The sequence below is a fragment of the Sorex araneus genome, chromosome 1 (assembly GCF_027595985.1).
Source record: "Sorex araneus isolate mSorAra2 chromosome 1, mSorAra2.pri, whole genome shotgun sequence".
Taxonomy (NCBI): domain Eukaryota; kingdom Metazoa; phylum Chordata; class Mammalia; order Eulipotyphla; family Soricidae; genus Sorex; species Sorex araneus.
In genome coordinates, this window is record NC_073302.1 from 59,595,386 (window position 1) to 59,615,230 (window position 19,845).

The 19,845-nt window shown below is 34.7% G+C and overlaps 1 protein-coding gene across 6 annotated transcripts in view; it reads left to right on the forward strand.

Moving 5' to 3' along the window:
- Positions 1 to 19,845, forward strand: part of MPDZ (multiple PDZ domain crumbs cell polarity complex component) — a 182,100-nt gene that overhangs the window by 81,904 nt on the left and 80,351 nt on the right. For all 6 annotated transcript variants that reach the window (XM_055133728.1, XM_055133721.1, XM_055133732.1 and 3 more), the window contains exons 16-19: positions 1,799 to 1,981; positions 3,201 to 3,410; positions 6,909 to 7,025; positions 10,675 to 10,842. In XM_055133728.1, the coding sequence (XP_054989703.1) occupies positions 1,799 to 1,981; positions 3,201 to 3,410; positions 6,909 to 7,025; positions 10,675 to 10,842 (678 nt within the window). The remainder of the gene's footprint in view (positions 1 to 1,798; positions 1,982 to 3,200; positions 3,411 to 6,908; positions 7,026 to 10,674; positions 10,843 to 19,845) is intronic.

Sequence of the window (19,845 nt, forward strand, 5' to 3'; positions counted from 1 at the left end):
TCCCGGGCTTTCCTTATTAAGGTCCCCTGCGCCCTTCAGGAATGATACCTGAAGAAAGAGCCAAGAGTAAATCCTGAGCTGGGTCTGGAAAACAATGGAAACCATGGAACTGCATCCATCATGGTTGGATCCAGAGCAAAGTTTCTTAACTTAGCTTACTTAACTAAGTAACCACCTCCTTTTCAGAAAAAAAATGTCCAATGATCTTGGAAATTAAATTTTTTGAGCCACCAAATAGATATCATTTCCTAATGCACCTGCAGCTACTCCCCCCTTTCTGGATAGTCCCAGGACCGACTGTGGGTGATTAAGCCTTCTTGGGAAAAAGTGATAGGGGAATTGCTCAGCTTAGTGAATAAGCCAGATAGAGAAAGATAAATCCATGGTTTTACTCATTGTGGTATGTAGAGAAAAAAAAGGAGAGTCACCAACACTATTACAGACTTTGGACTATATTACCAATTAAGTTACCTGAAGAGAAGAGGGAAGAGAATCAGTACAGTTGGGACAAAGGGAACAGATATAGTTGAAAAATAGACCTGGACTGTTAATGGTGAGCTTTATGTAGCATACCTATGTTCTTTTTTTAGAGATCCACAATTGAAGCTTATGTCATATTATAATGCAGTGTTAACTTCAATTAAAATTTAGTAAGATTAAAGCATATTCTTGAAAATATGTAGAACTTGAAGTCTAGCACTTTTCATAAGTGATATCAACAGACCAAAATCAGTGTACATATTTGCTCTTAGGCTGAGAAATAATTGATTAAAAGTAAAGACAGGGTGCAAATTAGTATCTCAGAATCAAAAATAATGTCTTTCCTAAATCATTTATGTATATGTATACATTATCAAAGCTGATAATAAACATAGACTCATTTTTTAACTGATAGAAGCTAATTTTTTTGAATCCCTATTTTTGTGATATACACAAAATTGCATACAGCCTTGCATACAGCCAATCTGGGTTTGATTCCTCCATCCCTCTCAGAAAGCCTGGCAAGCTACCAATAGTATCGCACCCACATGGCAGAGCCTGGCAAGCTCTGTGGCGTACCCATGGCATATTTGATATGCCAAAAACAGTAATAATAAGCCTCACAATGGAGACGTTACTGGTGCCCACTAGAGCAAATCAGTGAACAACAAGGCAACAGTGCTATAGTGCTATGTTTTATAATGTACCTCATTTAATCCTCAGAAATTCCACAAGATGTGAACTACGAATCCCAGTTTAACAATATTGCTTAAGGCAAGACAGACAAGAAATCACTGAGGCAGGTTCAAGCCCAGGTCAATCTGACCTGAAATCTGTCTTGCCACTATGTGTGTTCATTGATCAATGAAAATTATCATGTGTATAATACACAACATTATGCCAATATGCTTGTTTGCACAGACTACAAACCTTTTACATATAGCCATTTCCTCTTGAATTTTATTTAAGAGTTTTCCTTCAATATAAAAATAGCTTTATTTATTATTTGTTTTTTACTGCAAATATTATTTAACACTGATGAAAAAGGTAAAACTCACTCATCTCAGATAAAACTGTTGTATAGTTTTCACAGTTGATGCAGAATTACACACTTGAATTTCTGTCATAAGTTTGAAATTTCTTTTGATTTAACAATGTCTACTAACTATTATCTTAACTTTGAAAGGCTTTATACTTTTACATGAGAGTATTTTGTTCTGGACAGATGCTAAAGAATCTTACTTGTCTTAATAGTGTCAGAATGTTTTTCTGCTAAACTAGTGTTTTTGAAATAAGAGCTGCCTGGTCTGTTATGCAGCCTCACATAGATCTTGGCGAATTCATTGGGTCCTCGGAGACAGAGGATCCTGTACTGGTGATGACGGATGTGGATCAGGATGCAGAAGTTCAAGGACCTTTGGCCATGTGGGAGGCTGATGTTCAGTACATCGAGCTGGAGAAAGGGAACAAAGGACTTGGATTTAGCATTTTAGATTATCAGGTAAATGCTTCCTATTTTTAACATTGTTTTTAAACATGACATGCTAAAGTTTATTATTGATAGCAATATTCAGACAATACATTATATACTCATCAAAGGCTCATGTTTCTAGTAAATCTTTGACGATTTATGTCACTGAATTATCAAATAATTTTTAATGTTAAGTTCATGAAGGTCATATTTTAGCTATTGGAAAATTAAGAGCAGGAAGAATACTTTTTAGGGCAACACAGCAATATGCCTTTGTTTTTTATCATTCTGGGAGTATATCTATCTAAATTATTTTTTATTCTTGTGCTCTAAACTCATTGTCCCTGTTTCAAGTGCAGTGACAGAAGTGTTAGACTTAATCTTTTTTTTAATTGAATAATAGACTTAGAACTGGATATATTATACATTCTAGTATCACTATCATTTGATTTAATAATGAATAAGCTTGAAGTGGTCAAGTGTGGCCTATATTCTTACCGTGCATTGTTTTGTGTGATGAGTAACCAAGGAAACACTAAAGCTTGTCTGATAGGGCACAGCTGTTGCTCCTTTTTAATTAATAATGAGCCAGAAAGTCATCTCAGATGACTTTAGGGAGTTGTATTCTTCATGGAGTCTAATACTGAAACCTTATTTTAATATTAAAGTTCTTCTGTAACTGAAAACACTACTACCACCAAATTCACGTATATTACATCTTTTAAAAAGGTGGATCCAGGATCAGGGACATATTCCAGTGGCAGGACATATGTGAGACCCTGGGCTCAATTCTTGGCACGGCAACAAAAAATACAGTTAAAATTAAAAAAAAAAAAACCAGTCTCTACATCTACATAGCATATTCACATCTACTCAGATTTGTTATATCTTCTGATTTTTTTATAATTATATTCTGCTTGACATATGCTACTATTTCTAACTAATACACTGGGTTATTTTAGCTTTAGATGGTAATCATAGAAGTTGTCAATTTATCAAAATTGACATAATTTTTAAATTATCTGTACAAGTTAAGTGGTCTACTCAAAAATAATGGAAAATGAGGATAGCATAAAGTAAATTCCTCCTAAATATTCTAAAATGAAAATAAACTTTATGCATTGTAAGAATATTTTAAAAGCCTATTGAAAGAATTACTCATTTGTTACATTTCAGGACAGGTAACCTTTAAACAGATTTTTTCATTTTTAAAAGGAGCTGCCATTTCTTTCCTTTTCCATTCTGCTAGGATCCAATCGACCCCGCAAGTACTGTGATTGTAATTCGCTCGTTGGTGCCTGGTGGCATTGCTGAAAAGGATGGCCGGCTTCTGCCCGGAGATCGACTCATGTTTGTAAATGATGTGAACTTGGAAAACAGCAGTCTAGAAGAAGCTGTGCAGGCACTGAAGGGTGCGCCATCGGGGACTGTGAAAATAGGAGTTGCCAAGCCATTACCTGTAAGAATTTGGATTTGATCAATTTCCTTTTATATTTGCTAACAGAATTTCTTTAGACTTAATATTAGCTATAGGCATACTCCTGACTGAATCATATTATTTTTCTATTGTTTTGTTTTTCTACTGCCAAAGATTGAATCCAGAGCCTTATACATGTGAAACATGTGCTCTAACATTAGCTAGACTCATTTGGCTGAATCAGGACATTTTGTCCTTTTCCTCAGTGTGAATATTGACTGTTATTATAAAGGCTTAATTTTGAATCATTTTAATTTTAAATCACAAAGAAGAGCAAAGCATCCAAGGATTTGGGAAATAAATTTCTAACTTGCTGCTTCACTTTTGACACTTTCATGCAAAAAAATAAGTTTAGGATAAATATAGAATCAAATATTTTCACAGAAATATCCAATCAGTATAGTAGGTATAGAGAAATTAGTAGAATTAATGACCAATAGTGGATCTATGTCATATATCTTTCATTAAAGTGGAATAAAGTAGAATCTCTGTTTGAATTACTTACTTTCTACATTCTATGGACTTCATTTGTTGTCTATTTCAGATCGGGAAATTAAACTTTCCCTAGTGAGTTCATCAGTTTGTGAGGGAAAAGATCCATCTCAACCACTAGAGTATCAAAAATAATTCATGATACATAATAGTACTATTTTTTTGTATGCCAATTTCAGCATAGCACTTGTCACTGAATTGCAAAATGTGCTAGAAGTCCCTATATTTATGCTTTTTCATGTATAAACATAACTTAAAGGGCAAATACACCTTTTCTTAAGATAAACGAGCAAATAGATATATTTGTATAAGCACCAAGCAGATTTGTTGACTTGTGAAAGAATTTATTTCAAATATGAAGCTTTATAAATATTTTAATATTATTTGTGCTCTTTTCATATGATCATAATTTTAATAACTTACTGAAAATATTTGTAAAAGAAGATGACAAACTGTCAAAAAAAGAAATACTTAGTGGCTTACTATAAAATTCATAGTAATCATAGTAATCTGAATACTCCAATTAATGTAGTAATGATTAATACAATAATTAATAAAGAAATTAGATTAATATAATGATTACTAGATAACTTGAAATCAAACCAGGTTTGTATAAATTATAAGAGGATCAATATAAATAAAATTTCAGTGTAAATATAGATTATACAGGATTTTACACATTTATTAAGATTGGCCATTTATTTGGTTCTGATCTTTCTGTTAGATAAAGACAAATGGCAAATATGACTTGATAAGTTATCATTACTATTCTTAAAGAAAACCCTTAATAGTTGTTCGAAGCTGTAATTTTTCCCTAGGTAGTTCCACAATGAATTTTTATAAAATGCATTTAAAGTTCCCAGCTTTAAAATACACAGTGTTGTATATGATAAATAACTTCTTTGAATTGAAAGTTTACTATTGAACTGATCTGCAGGAACTTTTTCTCCTATAATACTTCTTTTGTTGGTATTGCCCATATAAGTTGATGACACAGGCAAAAAATGAAATACATAATCCATTTTATTTGATTTTGGAGTAAAAGTTTTAGATTTTTCTTTTAGTGTATGCAAGGCTGTAATAGCTTAGGACTGCAATTCAAACAGATTGTGTACATGCAGAATTGTCTTTTCCCTTCTTAAAACCAATGTAAGTGAGGAGACTTCATTGTAGGTTTCACTAATATTCCTTGCCGAGTAAATTACTTTCTTATTAGTCTAGTAAGGGATGAGAGAGTTGTTAATTTCTGTTTTTAATATTTTTCCTTGATTTTTTCATGTTTTACTACTGATAAGTTGTCATTTATCTTATTATTTATCCAGAATCTTTGCAAGATAAAATTCACCAGAAAATTATTATGATTTTAAAAATAGTTAATATTTAATGAGAAGAATAATTCTGTATGTTATTAATACTTATTGTCATAATTATTTGACAATACATTATTGTGAAATGCAAATGTTGCATCATATTGTATGCCAGAAATGAATAAATTTTATGTCATTTATCTATCAGCAATAAAAAAAGGACTAGTATTTCATGTCTCAAACTTGGAGTGCTAGGAAAAAATCAACACAAATCACAAAAAGTATCATAAGATTTTCAAAGCAGTGTAAGGACCAGCAAGTTTTTGAACAACAGCTGCTGCAATTTATAATTATATTATTTTGTTACTGTGCCCTGGAAAAAGCAAATGCAGCAATTCAAAAGGAGTGAAGTCAGCTATTTGATAGGCTTCGGGACATTTTTTTCTCTTTGGCTGTAATTTTCTTTAAATTACAAGAGGCAGGAGACTGTTTAATCTTTTAATCTGGAATACTTTTTATAGGGTTTTAAAACCACATCATTTCCAAAGTGTTTCTTTTTACCCATGGATGCTTTTCTTTCTGGAATAATTTTCAAATCTATTGAAAACTACTTAATTTTCAAATAAAATCCCTTAAAAATTATCATTACTAAATTATTTCAGTACTCCATAATCTCCTTTAAGATATGTAAAGTGTAGAAATTTGCATGAGAAAGCAATTACTTGTTCAGACAAGAAACCTAAACATCTAAAATGTTCATTTAGAGTGAGACCTTTCTGATTTCTGCCCATACAAGTGTGGGTATTTAAAAGTAAAGTAGCTCAGAAGATATATTATGACCATGGCTTAAAGCAACAAAAAAATGTTTGATTACTGAATTTAACTCCATTTTATTCATTTCAATTTGGGATAAACTGAATAAACATATTTGAATATCAAGTGAAAAGTTCCTAGAGCTTTGCAGCTACCAAAGATTGCATAGCTAAATGCACAAAAAACTTACTAGGTAATAGTAATGAGACTTCATGTCTAAACACTGGATGATGCCTCTTCTGTCTGATATTAGATTTTAATATATTTTGACAGATATAGCATCTAAAAAGTCTAGAAATGTCATGTAAAAACTGGAAACTAAGCAAATGTACCTGGAGTAGAGAATGCACAAATAAAATACATGTTCACAATACAGCGATAAAAATTTAGTATGGGATGAAGCAATGTTGATTGAAAGAACAAGACATAAAAACAATATTTTATGAGGTTAAAAAAACTAAGTTTATAAATCAGACACATAAATCTGATAAAACTAGAAAGACTTAAGTTTCAAAAAGTCAAACACTACTTCTAAAGGTAAACATCTAAAATGTTCATTTAGAGTGAGTGCATTAAGGGGTTGTGGTTGAGCAGGGAATTTCGGGAATACTCTAAAAAAATAAAGCAATGAGTTAAATGAGTTCTCGTTTAACAGATGATTTGTTATTGAGGAAATGTCCTCCTGTGTCTTAACAGATAATAAAGTTAAATATGAATATTTATAATGCTCTGTACCCACCTTTCATGTTATGGTCTCATTTGAAAACTACCATTTTACCTCTCCTCTCCCCTCCCATTCCTTCCCTTTTCTCTGTTTCTGTTTTTCATGAACTCATCCTCAAACACTGAGCTTCATTCTTCCCTGCAGCTTTCACCAGAAGAAGGTTATATTTCTGCTAAGGAAGATTCCTTTTTCTACCTGCCACACTCTTGCGAGAAGGAAGGGCTGGCTGACAAAGCCCTCTTCAGGGCTGACTTGGCTCTGGTTAGTGACTGTGTCTTATCAAGCTCTTTTTCAGAAATCTTATGTATCTTAGTTTTGCCTTTAAAAGTATTTTCTGGGGCTGGGGAGATATCTCTAAGGGTACCTATGCATCTTTTGTGTACAGGAGGTGTGAATTTGAACCCTGTAGTTACATGGCCCCCGCCTAAGCCTAACACTCTTAGGGGTGAACCCTGGGGAGCATACTTGGAGCTGTCCGTGACCTCTGGTTAGTGTGGCCCGAAGGCAACAGCAAAAAAATATCTACAGTCTTAACTAAAGTTTTGATCATTGTTCTTTTAAAAATGAGACATTTTCTTTTATAGTTAAGCAAAATAGTAGTATTTAGAGAATATGGAGAGGGAGGAAAGAAGAGAGAGTAGAGAGAGAAAGAGAGAGGAAGAAGAAGAGCACTTCTTCACATGTCCACGTGTCCGAAAGTACAGATCTCAGGTTGAGATCTGGGTGACTCTCCAAGATGAAAAATACATGTTTTGTTTTTTTTTTCTTCAGAGTTGGGGGTGGGGAGCAGTGGGAGATTGAGCTATACTGGGCAAGGCTTACTCCTAATTCTGTGCTCAGGGATCACTCCGGGTGTTTCTTGGTAGACCGTATGTAGTTCTGGGGATCAGGCTTGGACTGGCTGTGTGCAAGGAAAGTCCCTTGACCTCAGTAATACAGTGCTGGGAATTGAAGAAGCGTCAGCTGCATTCAAGGCAAGCACCTCAATCCCTGTACTGTCTCTCCAGCCTTGTTTTTTCAATGCTAGTGATGATCATAGTTAAAAGCTGGAAGAAAAACCTTCATATATGTGTAAACTGTGTTTTGACTTATGGGAAACAGTTTAGTTAGCAATGAATATTCCAACAAAGAACATTAATCTTTCGATCATAAGAAAAAGTAGCTGGAGAACTTATTTTCTGTTAGGTTCTAATGACTTATTTTAATAAGAACTGCTCTAACTTCCAACTTGGGTATCTAGTTGGAATATATATACATTTTTAGAATTCAGTAACAAGTCAACATTTTTGTGTGTCTTATTTTGGGAGGGGACACAACCAGTAGTAGTTGGGGGCTACTCCCAACTTAGTGGTCAGTAGTGACTCCTGGTGATGCTTGAGGGACTGTGCAGTGCTGGCTGTGCATGAGAGCATGCACTGCCAACCTTTTAGACAGCTTCCTGTCTCTGCTTTTGATAATTTTTTAAGGGAATATATATTTATCATATATTCATAGTGTTAAAATTACATTGATTTTGTTTACTGATTTGGAATGTATACAATTGATAAAAAATTTTTTATAATACATATATGCAAATATCACTGATTTACTGGTAATTTTTAAACTTAATATTATTTCTATATGATAGATATTTATTAGAATAAGTATGTTTTGGGAGCATTTCAAGTCTTTGATGAGTAAATACACAGTTCCTGCTCTAATTGTTTGATAGAATAATGCTATGTTAACAATTAAAATTTAAAATGAAATATCTAGTATAAATATACACATGATATTTATACAGCATAAATTTTGCATATTTTATTTCCATTATCCTTACCAGAAAGATTTCTAGTCTAACTGCTTTGTCAGCAAGAATTGTCCAGTGTCACTAAATAACTGTATGACTGTTTAGTAACTATTTGATATAATGGTATTGAACTAGAGAAAGATTTTAAAATTGTGAAATTCTCCTTTACGTTTTAAAAACTAATTGTTAGCATGTTAATGAAGAATATTAAGTATGTCATTGATTTTGGAAATCTTAAATTATTGGGCAGTTATTTAAGACTTTCCTGTTAACAATCTTAAATTGTCAGTTTTTCAAATAGCCATTTGTGAAGATTTTGGTGTATATTATCAAAGGTAATATTTTCACTTTTTAATACTTTGCATACTAGGAACTACACTTAACTGTATTCTACATGGCATTTGGTTAACACTTCAAGACTCATTAGTTTATAACGTTCTGAACTATAAACATATGGCATAACATTTTTAGCAGTTACCAACCACTACAAACTTTAAAAAAGTATTTTGCAGGACACAAATCTGTAGGAATGACTCAAGAAACTCTTTCTCCCTAGAATTTACATGAGTTTACTGAATTTTCTAAAGTGAATGCCAACCAAAAGGTTAGTTTTTTTCTGTGAGCTTAGCCTTTTAGTATAATAGGGGTATATTGTTCTTTTCACCAAAGAGCTATGTAGTCTTGTGTTAGTTATTCATATTCTCTGGATTCTGTGTTTTCATCTTGACACTAATTACATGGATTTGTGATTAGAATCTCTTCAAAAATTCTTTGGATACAGGTATTAAAGTTGATTGAATGTTACTTAAAGTAAATATTTATCATAAGGAATTTTATTTGAATCAATAAATAGGTAGAGAACAAATGTGAGTACTGTGACTAAGATTGTTCTACATAAAATATTATGTAGGATAAGCCTTTGTGTCATAACTTATTATTAAATTTACCACTAACTAGAAAGGGTCACTTTAGGATGGTCCCTTTGTTTACCTAAGTTTTGCAAAAATGGCCTCATATAATATAAAATTATAACTTCTATCAAACATTGAGTTGAGTTGAAACCACTAAAAGTAAACATATTTTCCCCTTTAGCCAGAGAATAACTGCTGAAAATAGAAAATGATAGTGTAGTCAGTTCTTTGTTGAGGTGTAACTGAATGAATTGCAATAAGATATTCAGACATATTCATATGACTTAATTTATTTTAGTTGGTTCTGTCACCATAGATAGTAATAAGATCAATAGATAGTATGTTATGAAATTTTCTATCTCTGCTGTCTATGTTAATTTTAAGCAGTAAAATTTATAACCTAGCTTAATTATTGCATCGTTATAAGATCCTGTAGTTGTTTATATAATTTTAGCATGAAGTCACAGAATTTCATTTTGGTTTCTGGTAATCACCAGAAAGATACCGATCTGAAATTTTAAGATTTTATTTAAAGTTTGGGAGCAGATCCAGCAGTGCGTAGGGCTTATTCTTGACTCTGTGCTTAAGGCTCAGTCCTGGTGGACTTGGGCATGGTGGGGGTGGGGGGAACCATATGGTATATCAGGAATCAAACCTGGATCAACTATGTGGAAGACAAGAGCCCTAACTGATGTGCTATTATACTGGCTTCAAATTTGAGATATTTAAAATCTATTTAAAATACTGTAAATAAAATATTTATTAATGAAATTTATAAATAAATAAGTATCTAATTGCTTTGTTGAACAAGTTAGTTTTGAGTAGAAAAAGTGGTGACTCATTTGTTGTATAGTAAAATTCTAGAAGTTGAGCCAGTTTTTTTTTTTAATTATTTGAACTGAAAAAAAATATATATAGTTTCCTTAAATACAGTCTGCTTAAATGTAAATTTAAAGCCTTTCATCAGTTTTTAACCTTTAGCCCTTTTGCTGATGGATAAAATCCACTTTCAAGTTCAATACTCTCTGCTACAGGGGCCAGTCTGTCCTAGTTCTATTTATGCAGTTTCTAATATATTGATTGAAGAGAGTGAAATGATCAGGCAGAAAATAGAATTGACAAAGATCTCAAGTGTAGATTAATATATGTATATACATATATATGTAATAAAATAGATATCCCCGCTAATGTTTGATACTTTTATTTCTAGGTGGACACAAATGATGCTGATTTAGCAGATGAATCTACATTTGAGTCTCAGTACTCTCCCGATAATGGCAGCATCTACTCTACCCAGGCTTCTATCTTATCTCTTCATGGCAGTGCATGTAGTGATGGCCTGAACTATGGTCCTTCCCTTCCGTCTTCTCCTCCAAAGGTATACAGGAAAGATCAATCGAATTATGGGAGAACTGCATGTAAAATATTTTAGAGGTCATTTTTTTGGAATTTATAAAAGTAACATATTACAAAGCCAGGTTTCTTTCTCTAGCCATGGGTTCATTATCATATTAAAATATTATTTCAATTTGGTAATGTAAATTAGGTATCTTTCTGATTCTTAGGAACTATTCAAATATCTGTTCTGTGACACAGAGTGACAGAAAGATACAGAGCTTTGGTTAGATTTTCCTGTAAAAATAAATTAATGAAAATATTTTTCATTGCATTTTCAGCTGTGTCTAGTCATGAAAAATTATGGCTATTTTCTTAATTTATTTATATTGATTTTTATGCAAAATTGGGTAGTAAAATATTTATTGAATTAATGTACAGTTTATTAGTTATGTTATACTTAGTATTGTCTCATGTTTTTATATAAAATAATGACAAAAATGCTTTACTTAGAAATCACTGTTAAGTGGCAAGGTATGTTTAGGACATCAGTATGAATGAAGTATTGTTACTATTTGACAAATGTGTTCCAGTTATATCTTAGAAATAAATTATTTGCATTAAATAACCTATACATTTCTGTGACAAGATAAATAATTTTTAATAAGTAATTTTTTAACCTGTTCTTTCTGTGTGTATGGACTAGCAGTTGTTTTAATGTGTGGTTCCTGACAATGCTAATGAGGTTTAACACATTTTTTGTATGTTAAGCATTTGGGTTTTTTTTTTGCTTTTTTGTTTTTTTGGGTCACACCAAGGGTTACTCCTGGCTTTGCACTCAGGAATCACTCCTGGCAGTGCTCAAGGGACCATATGGTTTGCTCAGAATCGAACCTGGGTCAGCCTCGTGCAAGGCAAATGCCCTACTCGCTGTGCTATGGCTCCAGCCCCGAGCATTTGATTTTTGCTTTCATAATTGTCTCCTTATGTATTTTGACCATTTTCACTTTGTTATTGCTAAACTTGTTTATTTTTTTCTAGAAATTAATATAGAAAGCAATTTATTGGTTTTTTTGATGAGTGTGTATTCATGAGTTTACATATCTTTAAAAACATATGAGAATGGAACTTCTCAATTTTAGGAAAGAAATTATTTTCTATAAAATAGGGAAACCTGGCAATTTAGCTATTATCTCTAATCCATGAAATCATTTTCAGGAAAAGGAAGAATTGAAGAATATTTGGCAAATTGTTAATGCTTATTAAATCTGGGCATAAAGTTCATTCATGGATAAAGTTCATTCATGGATATACTTCATTTATTTTGCTTTGTGGAAAATATACCATAAGTAAACAAAGATCAAAATGAAAAAGGCTAGATCATAATTCTTAAAAATATTGTGGATTTGTTTTCCATATGAAGTGAATTTGATGACAGGAATCTATGTTCACTAGCAAGTTTGGAAATATACTTCTATAGATCTAGCACACTTTTCCTCTTTTCCTGATTAGCAAGTAAGTTTTTTGCCAGAATATTTTGAAAGCATTTTTTTTTTTAATGTTCAAGGTGCACCTGTTATCTTTGCAAAAGATGCTGGGCAATCTCCTTGAATTGGTTTGCAAGGTATAATCTTGAATGGAGCAGCTGCTCCTCTCATGACACCTGAGACTGTCTGTCTGACTGTGTCCTGTCTGGAATGTGTTCAGACTTTACTGGCCTCGGGCTGGAAGCTGAGTTCATCTCCTAATGGAATCTCCTAATCCACAGCATGGCTCGCTTCTTGCCAGTGGGACAGATTGCATTGTTTAATTTAGTAATTGTTACTTAAAGGGATTACACAATCTGCATACTGAGAAGCATATATTTTACAGGGCAAATGCTGGCTGTATGCAGTGCAACATATTGGCTTACTGAAGTCTGTTTGCCCCCCTCCCCCAACCACCACTTATTTTTTTTTCCCACACAAGCAATTTACTCTTTTGTTGAAATTTTGGCACGCTGGTCTATCAACTGAAATATTTAAACTATAAAACAACAAAGAAGACATTAATGAGGGTATTTTAGAACACATTGTAAAACTCCTGTGTGTTTTCTATTTTCTTAGAAAGTAGGACTGTTCCTGCATCATAGTAAGTCTCTGCAGTATATTTTTTTGTTGGCATCTTTTTATACCTAAATAGTTTCTAGAAAATTGAGTGTAAATACATTTTAAATAGGTTCTGTTATATTTATTTTAATGTATTTTTAATATATGTTCTTTTTTTTTGGAAGACAGGATGGCAGTTTGATACGCAATTTATACTTTTTTTTCTTTTTCTTTTTCTTCTTTATCTCATTTTTGGTTTTTGGGCCACACCTGGTGGTGCTTAGGGCTTTCTCCTGGCTCTGTGTAATGCTGTGGATCAAACTTGGGTCAGCCATGTGCAAGGCAGATGCCTTGCCTGCTCTACTCTCTCTCCAGCCCTTTTTACAAAGTAATATAAGCATACATAAGAATTCTTTATTAGATAATGTTAAAGAGTATGATATGTATTGCAGAAAATACCTATGGATATTCCAGGAAAACAAAGAAGCTTTTGCAGTGATTTGAAGGAAAGATAAACTAGATTGCGAAGATCTCAGGGACCCTTTGTGTTCCTAGCTCTGCTAAATACGTACTAATCTTGAAAACAGTAGAAACAAGCATGCAACAGTTTATCCTCTCCCTACCTTGATGAGTGGTCCTCTGACTTAGTCATGTCCACATAGGTCTCAGAACCATCCTGTAAGGGCAGAATCTGGATCTGGACAGCAACTTACATCATTAAAGGCTATAGAAGATGGGGGGGATTCTTGCACAAATTTCTCCCATTTGGGGCTCATTATTTTTTGAAGGGAAGGTTCCCCTACCCCCTTCATTTGACTAGTTATCATGTAAGGATTTAAGGTAGATGACCACTACTGAAGAATGTGAAATATATTTGCTTCTATGGCATTTAGATGAATTCAGGCAGTCTTTGGATTTAACTTCTATTGTCTTTAAAAAGAGGATTTGAAGACAATAGAGCCAAAATATGGTTTAGGGATACTAGTGCTTGGGTAGTAGGTATGTTTGGTAACACACAAAATGAAGAGGTATCTACTCCTAAAATCTACCTTATAAATCAATATTATTTAAGAAATAAAGGGCAAGAAGCCAGTTTTCCTGTCATTACTTTTGAGTTTTTTTTTTTTAAGGAGTGCAGATTAATATTGCTCAGTGTTTGTTCCTGCCTCTCTGCTCAGGACACTTCATCATACTCAGACTTTGAATCCCACCTGAATCACTCCTAGCAGGACATGGGGGACCATATTGGATGCCTGGCATCAAACTCTAGTTGGCTGATTGCAAGGCAAGAACCCTGCCCACTGTATTATCGCTCCAGCCCACTTTATTGAGTTGATTCTTAGTTTTATTCTTTCATTCATTGTCATCATCATCATCATCCCATTGATCGCGATTTTCTCGAGTGGTCTCAGTTATGTCTCCATTTGTCCTAGCCCTGAGATTTTAGAAGCCTCTTTACTCATCCTTCCCAGCAGTGCCTCATTGGAGGCTCTTTCAGGGTCAGGGGAATGAGACCCATCATTGTTACTGGTTTTAGCACATAAATACACCATGGGGAGTTTGCCAGGGTCTCCCATGCAGGCAGGAAACTCTCAGTAGCTTGCCAGGTTCTCTAAGAGGGAGAACTCGGCTATAAGATGTCGAGGCCACAAGCTTCCAGGAGCTTGGTTTTTTAGTCTCTGGATCTTGGCCATTGATTGGATTACACGGTTCCGGGGGCAGTTTCTGGGTTTGACCACCTAACTGCTAGAAAATGGGGGATCTGGGTGGAAGAGGCCCAGTCTCAATATGAGCAGGCTTGGAGACCTCAGCCCTGGGTCCCACACACCTGGGTTCCTCTGTCAGTTCATTCATGAGTGAGGCTCATCCGAATGTGTGGAGAGAGGCCTTGAGCATGGCTGTGACTAGGTACCAGAGGTCTTCAGCTGATGGGGCTCTGCTTGGGGCGGGGAGGGAAACTCAACCCACCCCCTTCCGAGGGGCCCCGGTGAGGACAGCCAGGTGAGGGGGCAAGAGACATGACAGTGCAGTATATATTTTCATTAATCTTTAAATTTCATCTTTTAAGTTTTAATTATTAGTTAACAAGAGAATAAAATACAGAAATTTTTTAAGCTAAAATGCGTTAAAAGATTTTGTAGTTAGAGAAATAATAGAGTAGGTAGGGTGTTTGCTTATAATCGACCCTAGTTCCATACCTGGCTTCTCATATGGTCCAAGAGATTCCCGTGAGCACAAATAGGTGTGGTTCCAAAATCTAAAACTTATAGACTAAATGTTTTGTTTAAAAGACTAATATGGTATTGTGAGAGAATACGCTTTTGTATATTTTTCCTTCTGTGGCACAAAAGCAACCAATAAATGGGGTCAGAGGCTTAGCAGGGTGAGCTTAACAAGGCTGGAGAGATCATATGGGAGATCCCAGTATAATTCAGTCTCTGGCAATTCCAGAAGTGATCTCTGAACAGAGCCAGAGTAAGCTTTAAACACTGCTGGTTGTGGCCCAATCTCCTCCAATAAATACGTAAATGATTTCTATGGTTGATGCATTTTGGGGGGTGGAGGAGGCATTATGGTCACATTTGGCAGTGCTTGGTGGTATATATTAGTATACTTTTGAGTATATAACAGTATACTTTTATAGTTTAGTGTATATATAATAGCATAGTTTTACAGTATGCAAGAATATACTTTTGAAAAAAACAAGACTTCTGTAATAGGTTATTGAAAACAGAATATCTAGTAAATAGTTGAGTGTGCAGATGTTCTATGTAAAAAGATTGCCTAAGTAAATAATTTATCCAAATGTAACTTTAACTCACTCATTATGCTTAAGAAACTGGTCACTTTTCAAATATATTTGATTTTTTTAATACATCATCACCATCTTACCATGAAAACAAGAATATCAAATGGAGCATATTAATGTGTGTTTTTTACAGATGTCAGTGTAGATACCAACTTACACCAGAAAATTATAGTTATTTTTGGACATTTTATGGATGAAAAACTGTTTGGTTTCAGATCCATAAGTCTTTATATATAAATCTCAGGTGGTTCTTCAGCAACCAGAAACATTTCTGAAGTAGGCGTATGTTGTCTGCTCTGTTGTTGAGTAGCTGTTTCTTCTCTAAGTGTCTGTGTTAATTCATTCATGAATAATGCACGGGAATTCCTGTTATAAGGCTTACAATAAACCCTGGATAACATGGTTGACTTGACCTCTTTTTCTAATGAAAAGCAGTTTTGTTATCTTTATTTGAGGCTTGGCAAGAGGATTTTTTCCTACTTACTGTGATGAATGTAGTAATTCAGAAATTAATGTTATGTAGTTAAACACATCGCTAATTTTCAAATAAATAATAAAAAATGGGTAAATTACCTGATAGGTTATTGTGCAGGTTTTAATACTATGCAGTATGAAACCTTTTGGGGCGATTATGTAATTGATAGATAACTAGGTTTCAGGCGTACAAAGAATCAGAACATTCTATTATTTTTTCCTGGGGAATCTAACCCTCTTTCTTACTTGAATAACATTAATGCTTTCCTCAAATGTTTCAATATTGATAATTCTATAGGGATGATAACTTTCTTAAAGAAATACAGTGCATTCAGTCTGTAAGAGAAATTTATTGATTACCTATTGAGGGAAATAAATGAAAGGACATTATACTCTTATATAATAACCTAAAATAAATTCTAATTGGGCTTAAAATTGGATTCCAAAATCAAGCATTTATAAAACAGAAGGAAAATACTAGAAACAATCTGCTTTATACTGAAGAACATAAAATATATTTATATAGTGACCAAAATACAAAGACAGTCTACAGAATGGGAAAGGATATTCGCCCAATACCCATCTGATAAGGGGTTGATATCAAGGATTTACAAGGCACTGGTTGAACTCTACAAGAAAACGTTCAGCGCCATCAGAAAATGGGAAGTGGAAATGAACAGAAATTTTCTCAAAGAAGAAATCCGAATGGCTCAAAGACACATGAGAAAATTCTCTGTATCACTAATCATCAGGGAGATGCAGATTAAAACAACAGTGAGATATCATTTCACACCACAGAGACTGGCCCACATCCAAGAGAACAAAGGCAACCAGTGTTGGCGCGGATGTGGGGAGATAGGGACCCTCCTTCAGTGCTGGTGGGAATGCCAACTGGTTTAGCCCTTTTGGAAAACAATATGGACATTTCTCAAAAAAACTAGAAACTGAGCTTCCATTTGACCCAGCAATACCACTCCTGGGAATATATCCCGCGGAGGCAAAAAGGTATAGAGAATGACATCTGCATTTGTATGTTCATTGCAGCACTGTTTACAATTGCCAAAATCTGGGGAAAAAACGAGTGCCCAAAAACAGATGACTGCTTAAAGAAACTTTGGTACATCTACAAAATGGAATACTATGCAGCTGTTAGAAATGATGAAGTCATGGAATTTGCATATAAGTGAATCATCATGGAAAGTATCATGCTAAGTGAAATGAGTCAGAAAGAGAGAAACAGACATAGATATATCACACTTATCTGTGGAATATAAAGTAACAGTGTGGGAGACTAACACCCAAGAGTAGGAGAGATAAGGACCAGGTGGTATGCCCAACAGCTTGGAAACTGTCCTTATATGCTGGGGAAAAGGCAGCTGAGATAGAGAAGGGAATACTAAGTAGAGGATGTTGGGAGGACCCATTCAGGTTGAAAGATGAGTGCCGAAAGTAGACTACAGACTGAACATGAAGGCCAGTCAGTACCTCTATTGTAAACTACAACACCTAAAATGAGAGAACAAAAAGGGAATGCTCCCACAGAGGCAGCGTGGGGTGGTGGAGGATGCGGTGGGGGTGGTGGGAGGGATACTGGAAACATTGGTGGAGGAGAATGGCCACTGATGGAGGGATGAGTAAATTATCACTGTATAACTGAAATGCAAACATGAAAGTTCATAAGTTTGTAACTGTACCTCACGGTGATTCACTAATAAAAAATTTTAAAAAACTCAAAATGAGGAAAAAATATATTTATTTATTTAAAGCAATATATAAATCCTATAAGCAAAAATATATGGTAAATTTGATAAAGATCCCATAGAATGTTATGCAAGGAAGTCTTGATTATATAAATAATCTATTTTATATATATATATATGTATGGCTTATAGAAATTCAAAACACAATTGATCGGCTGCCAATATTCTTTTCACATATATCATAAAGACTTGACATTCACATAATGTGTCAATGACCAGAACAAGTGAAAGCAAACCACCTTTGAATAAAGGGTCAAAGAAACAGTGCAGAGCTTAAGGTACACTTGCCTTGCAATGCAGGCCAACCCAGTTTGAACCCCCAACACCACGTATGGTCCCCTGAGTACCACGAAGAGTAATCCCTTAGTAGAGAATCGGAGTAAGCCCTATGCACCTTCCAGATACCAAAATAAGTTAAAAAAAAAAGTACATATTTTTTATAAAGAACTTTTTGTTTTGTGGTTCGGTGGCACATCTGGTGGTGCTTAGGGCTTGGTTGTGGCTCTGCATTCAGGGTTCTCTCCTTCAGGTCCTCGGGGAACCATGTGGCCTGCCAGGGAGTAAACCCTGGTCTTCCGTGTGCAGAGCAAGCGCCCTACCCGCTGTACTCTCACTACAGCCTCCCAAGAGCCGTCACAGGAGATATAAAGTTACCTTTTAGTTGTTAAGAAAATGATTTTGTTTTAGATCTGTTTTTAAATTAACATTTATTGTGATTTTCTATTTATTTTGGTTTGTTTGGGGGCCATTTTTGGTGTTGCTGAGGGCTTACTCCTTATTCTGCACTCAGGGACCACTTTTGGCCAGACTGGGAAGACATATGGGGTGTCAGGATAGAACCCAGGTTGGCCACATCCAAGGCAAGCATCCTGCCTGCTGTGTTTTTTCTTCAGCCCTTATACTGAATTGATACTTAAAATAATGTCAACAAATGAGCAGTAGAGCTCAAAGAAAACACTCAGCAACAATGAAAATGTGAAATCCCAGCTATACCACCAAACTTTGTAATGTGCCTGTCAAGGTGGCAGGTGAGACGGGAGCTTGGGATAGGGTGGAGTATGGGGACATTGGTGAAGGGAAGTTGAGACTGGTGGTGGGATTGGTGTTGAAATATTATACGCCTAAAATTCAACTCTCAATAATTTTGTAAGTCATGATTCTTTAATTAAATAAAAATTAAAAACTTAACAACAAAGAATTGAAGATAAAGTTGACATATGTAGGGGTTTAACATAGTGCACCGATTTCTAGCACCATATGACCTCCTGAATATCACTGATGTAGCTGCCAAGGTCCGGAAATTGCTGAATATTGCCCCCGAGACCCTTAAGCACTGCTGGGATGGTCCCCAGTGCCAAAACACTCAAGCAACCCTGTCTCTTCTGGTCCCTGGAGTCCGCTTAGCAGAACCTGGGAGATCTCGTTACAAAAATTTTTTAAAAGTGATACAGTCTGCCACAGTCTATGACACAATTTCTTGCCTTAAACTCAAATATGATCTGATATAGGTGTTGCAATAGGACAGATGTGTTCACATAAAACAATAGAATTTTAAAACTTAAAAAAAAATGGAAATTTAAAGCCCATCAAGGTTCTGTGATGTACACAGATTGTTAGTAAAACACGGCTTGAAAATCTGCATTAGTGGTTCTTTCTGTTGTATCTAATGGAATGTTTATGAAAAATTTTCCTAAAATCATGTGAATGATATGCCTTTCTGTTCTTCATAAATACCTACCAAAAAATGTCTTTTGAAAGAATTTTCTAACAGTGGGATGGACTATATCACTGTATCGCTGTCATCCCGTTGCTCATCAATTTGCTCAAGCGGGCACCAGTAATGTCTCCATTGTGAGACTTGTTACTGTTTTGGGCACATCAAATACGCCACGGGGAGCTTGCCAGGCTGTGCTGTG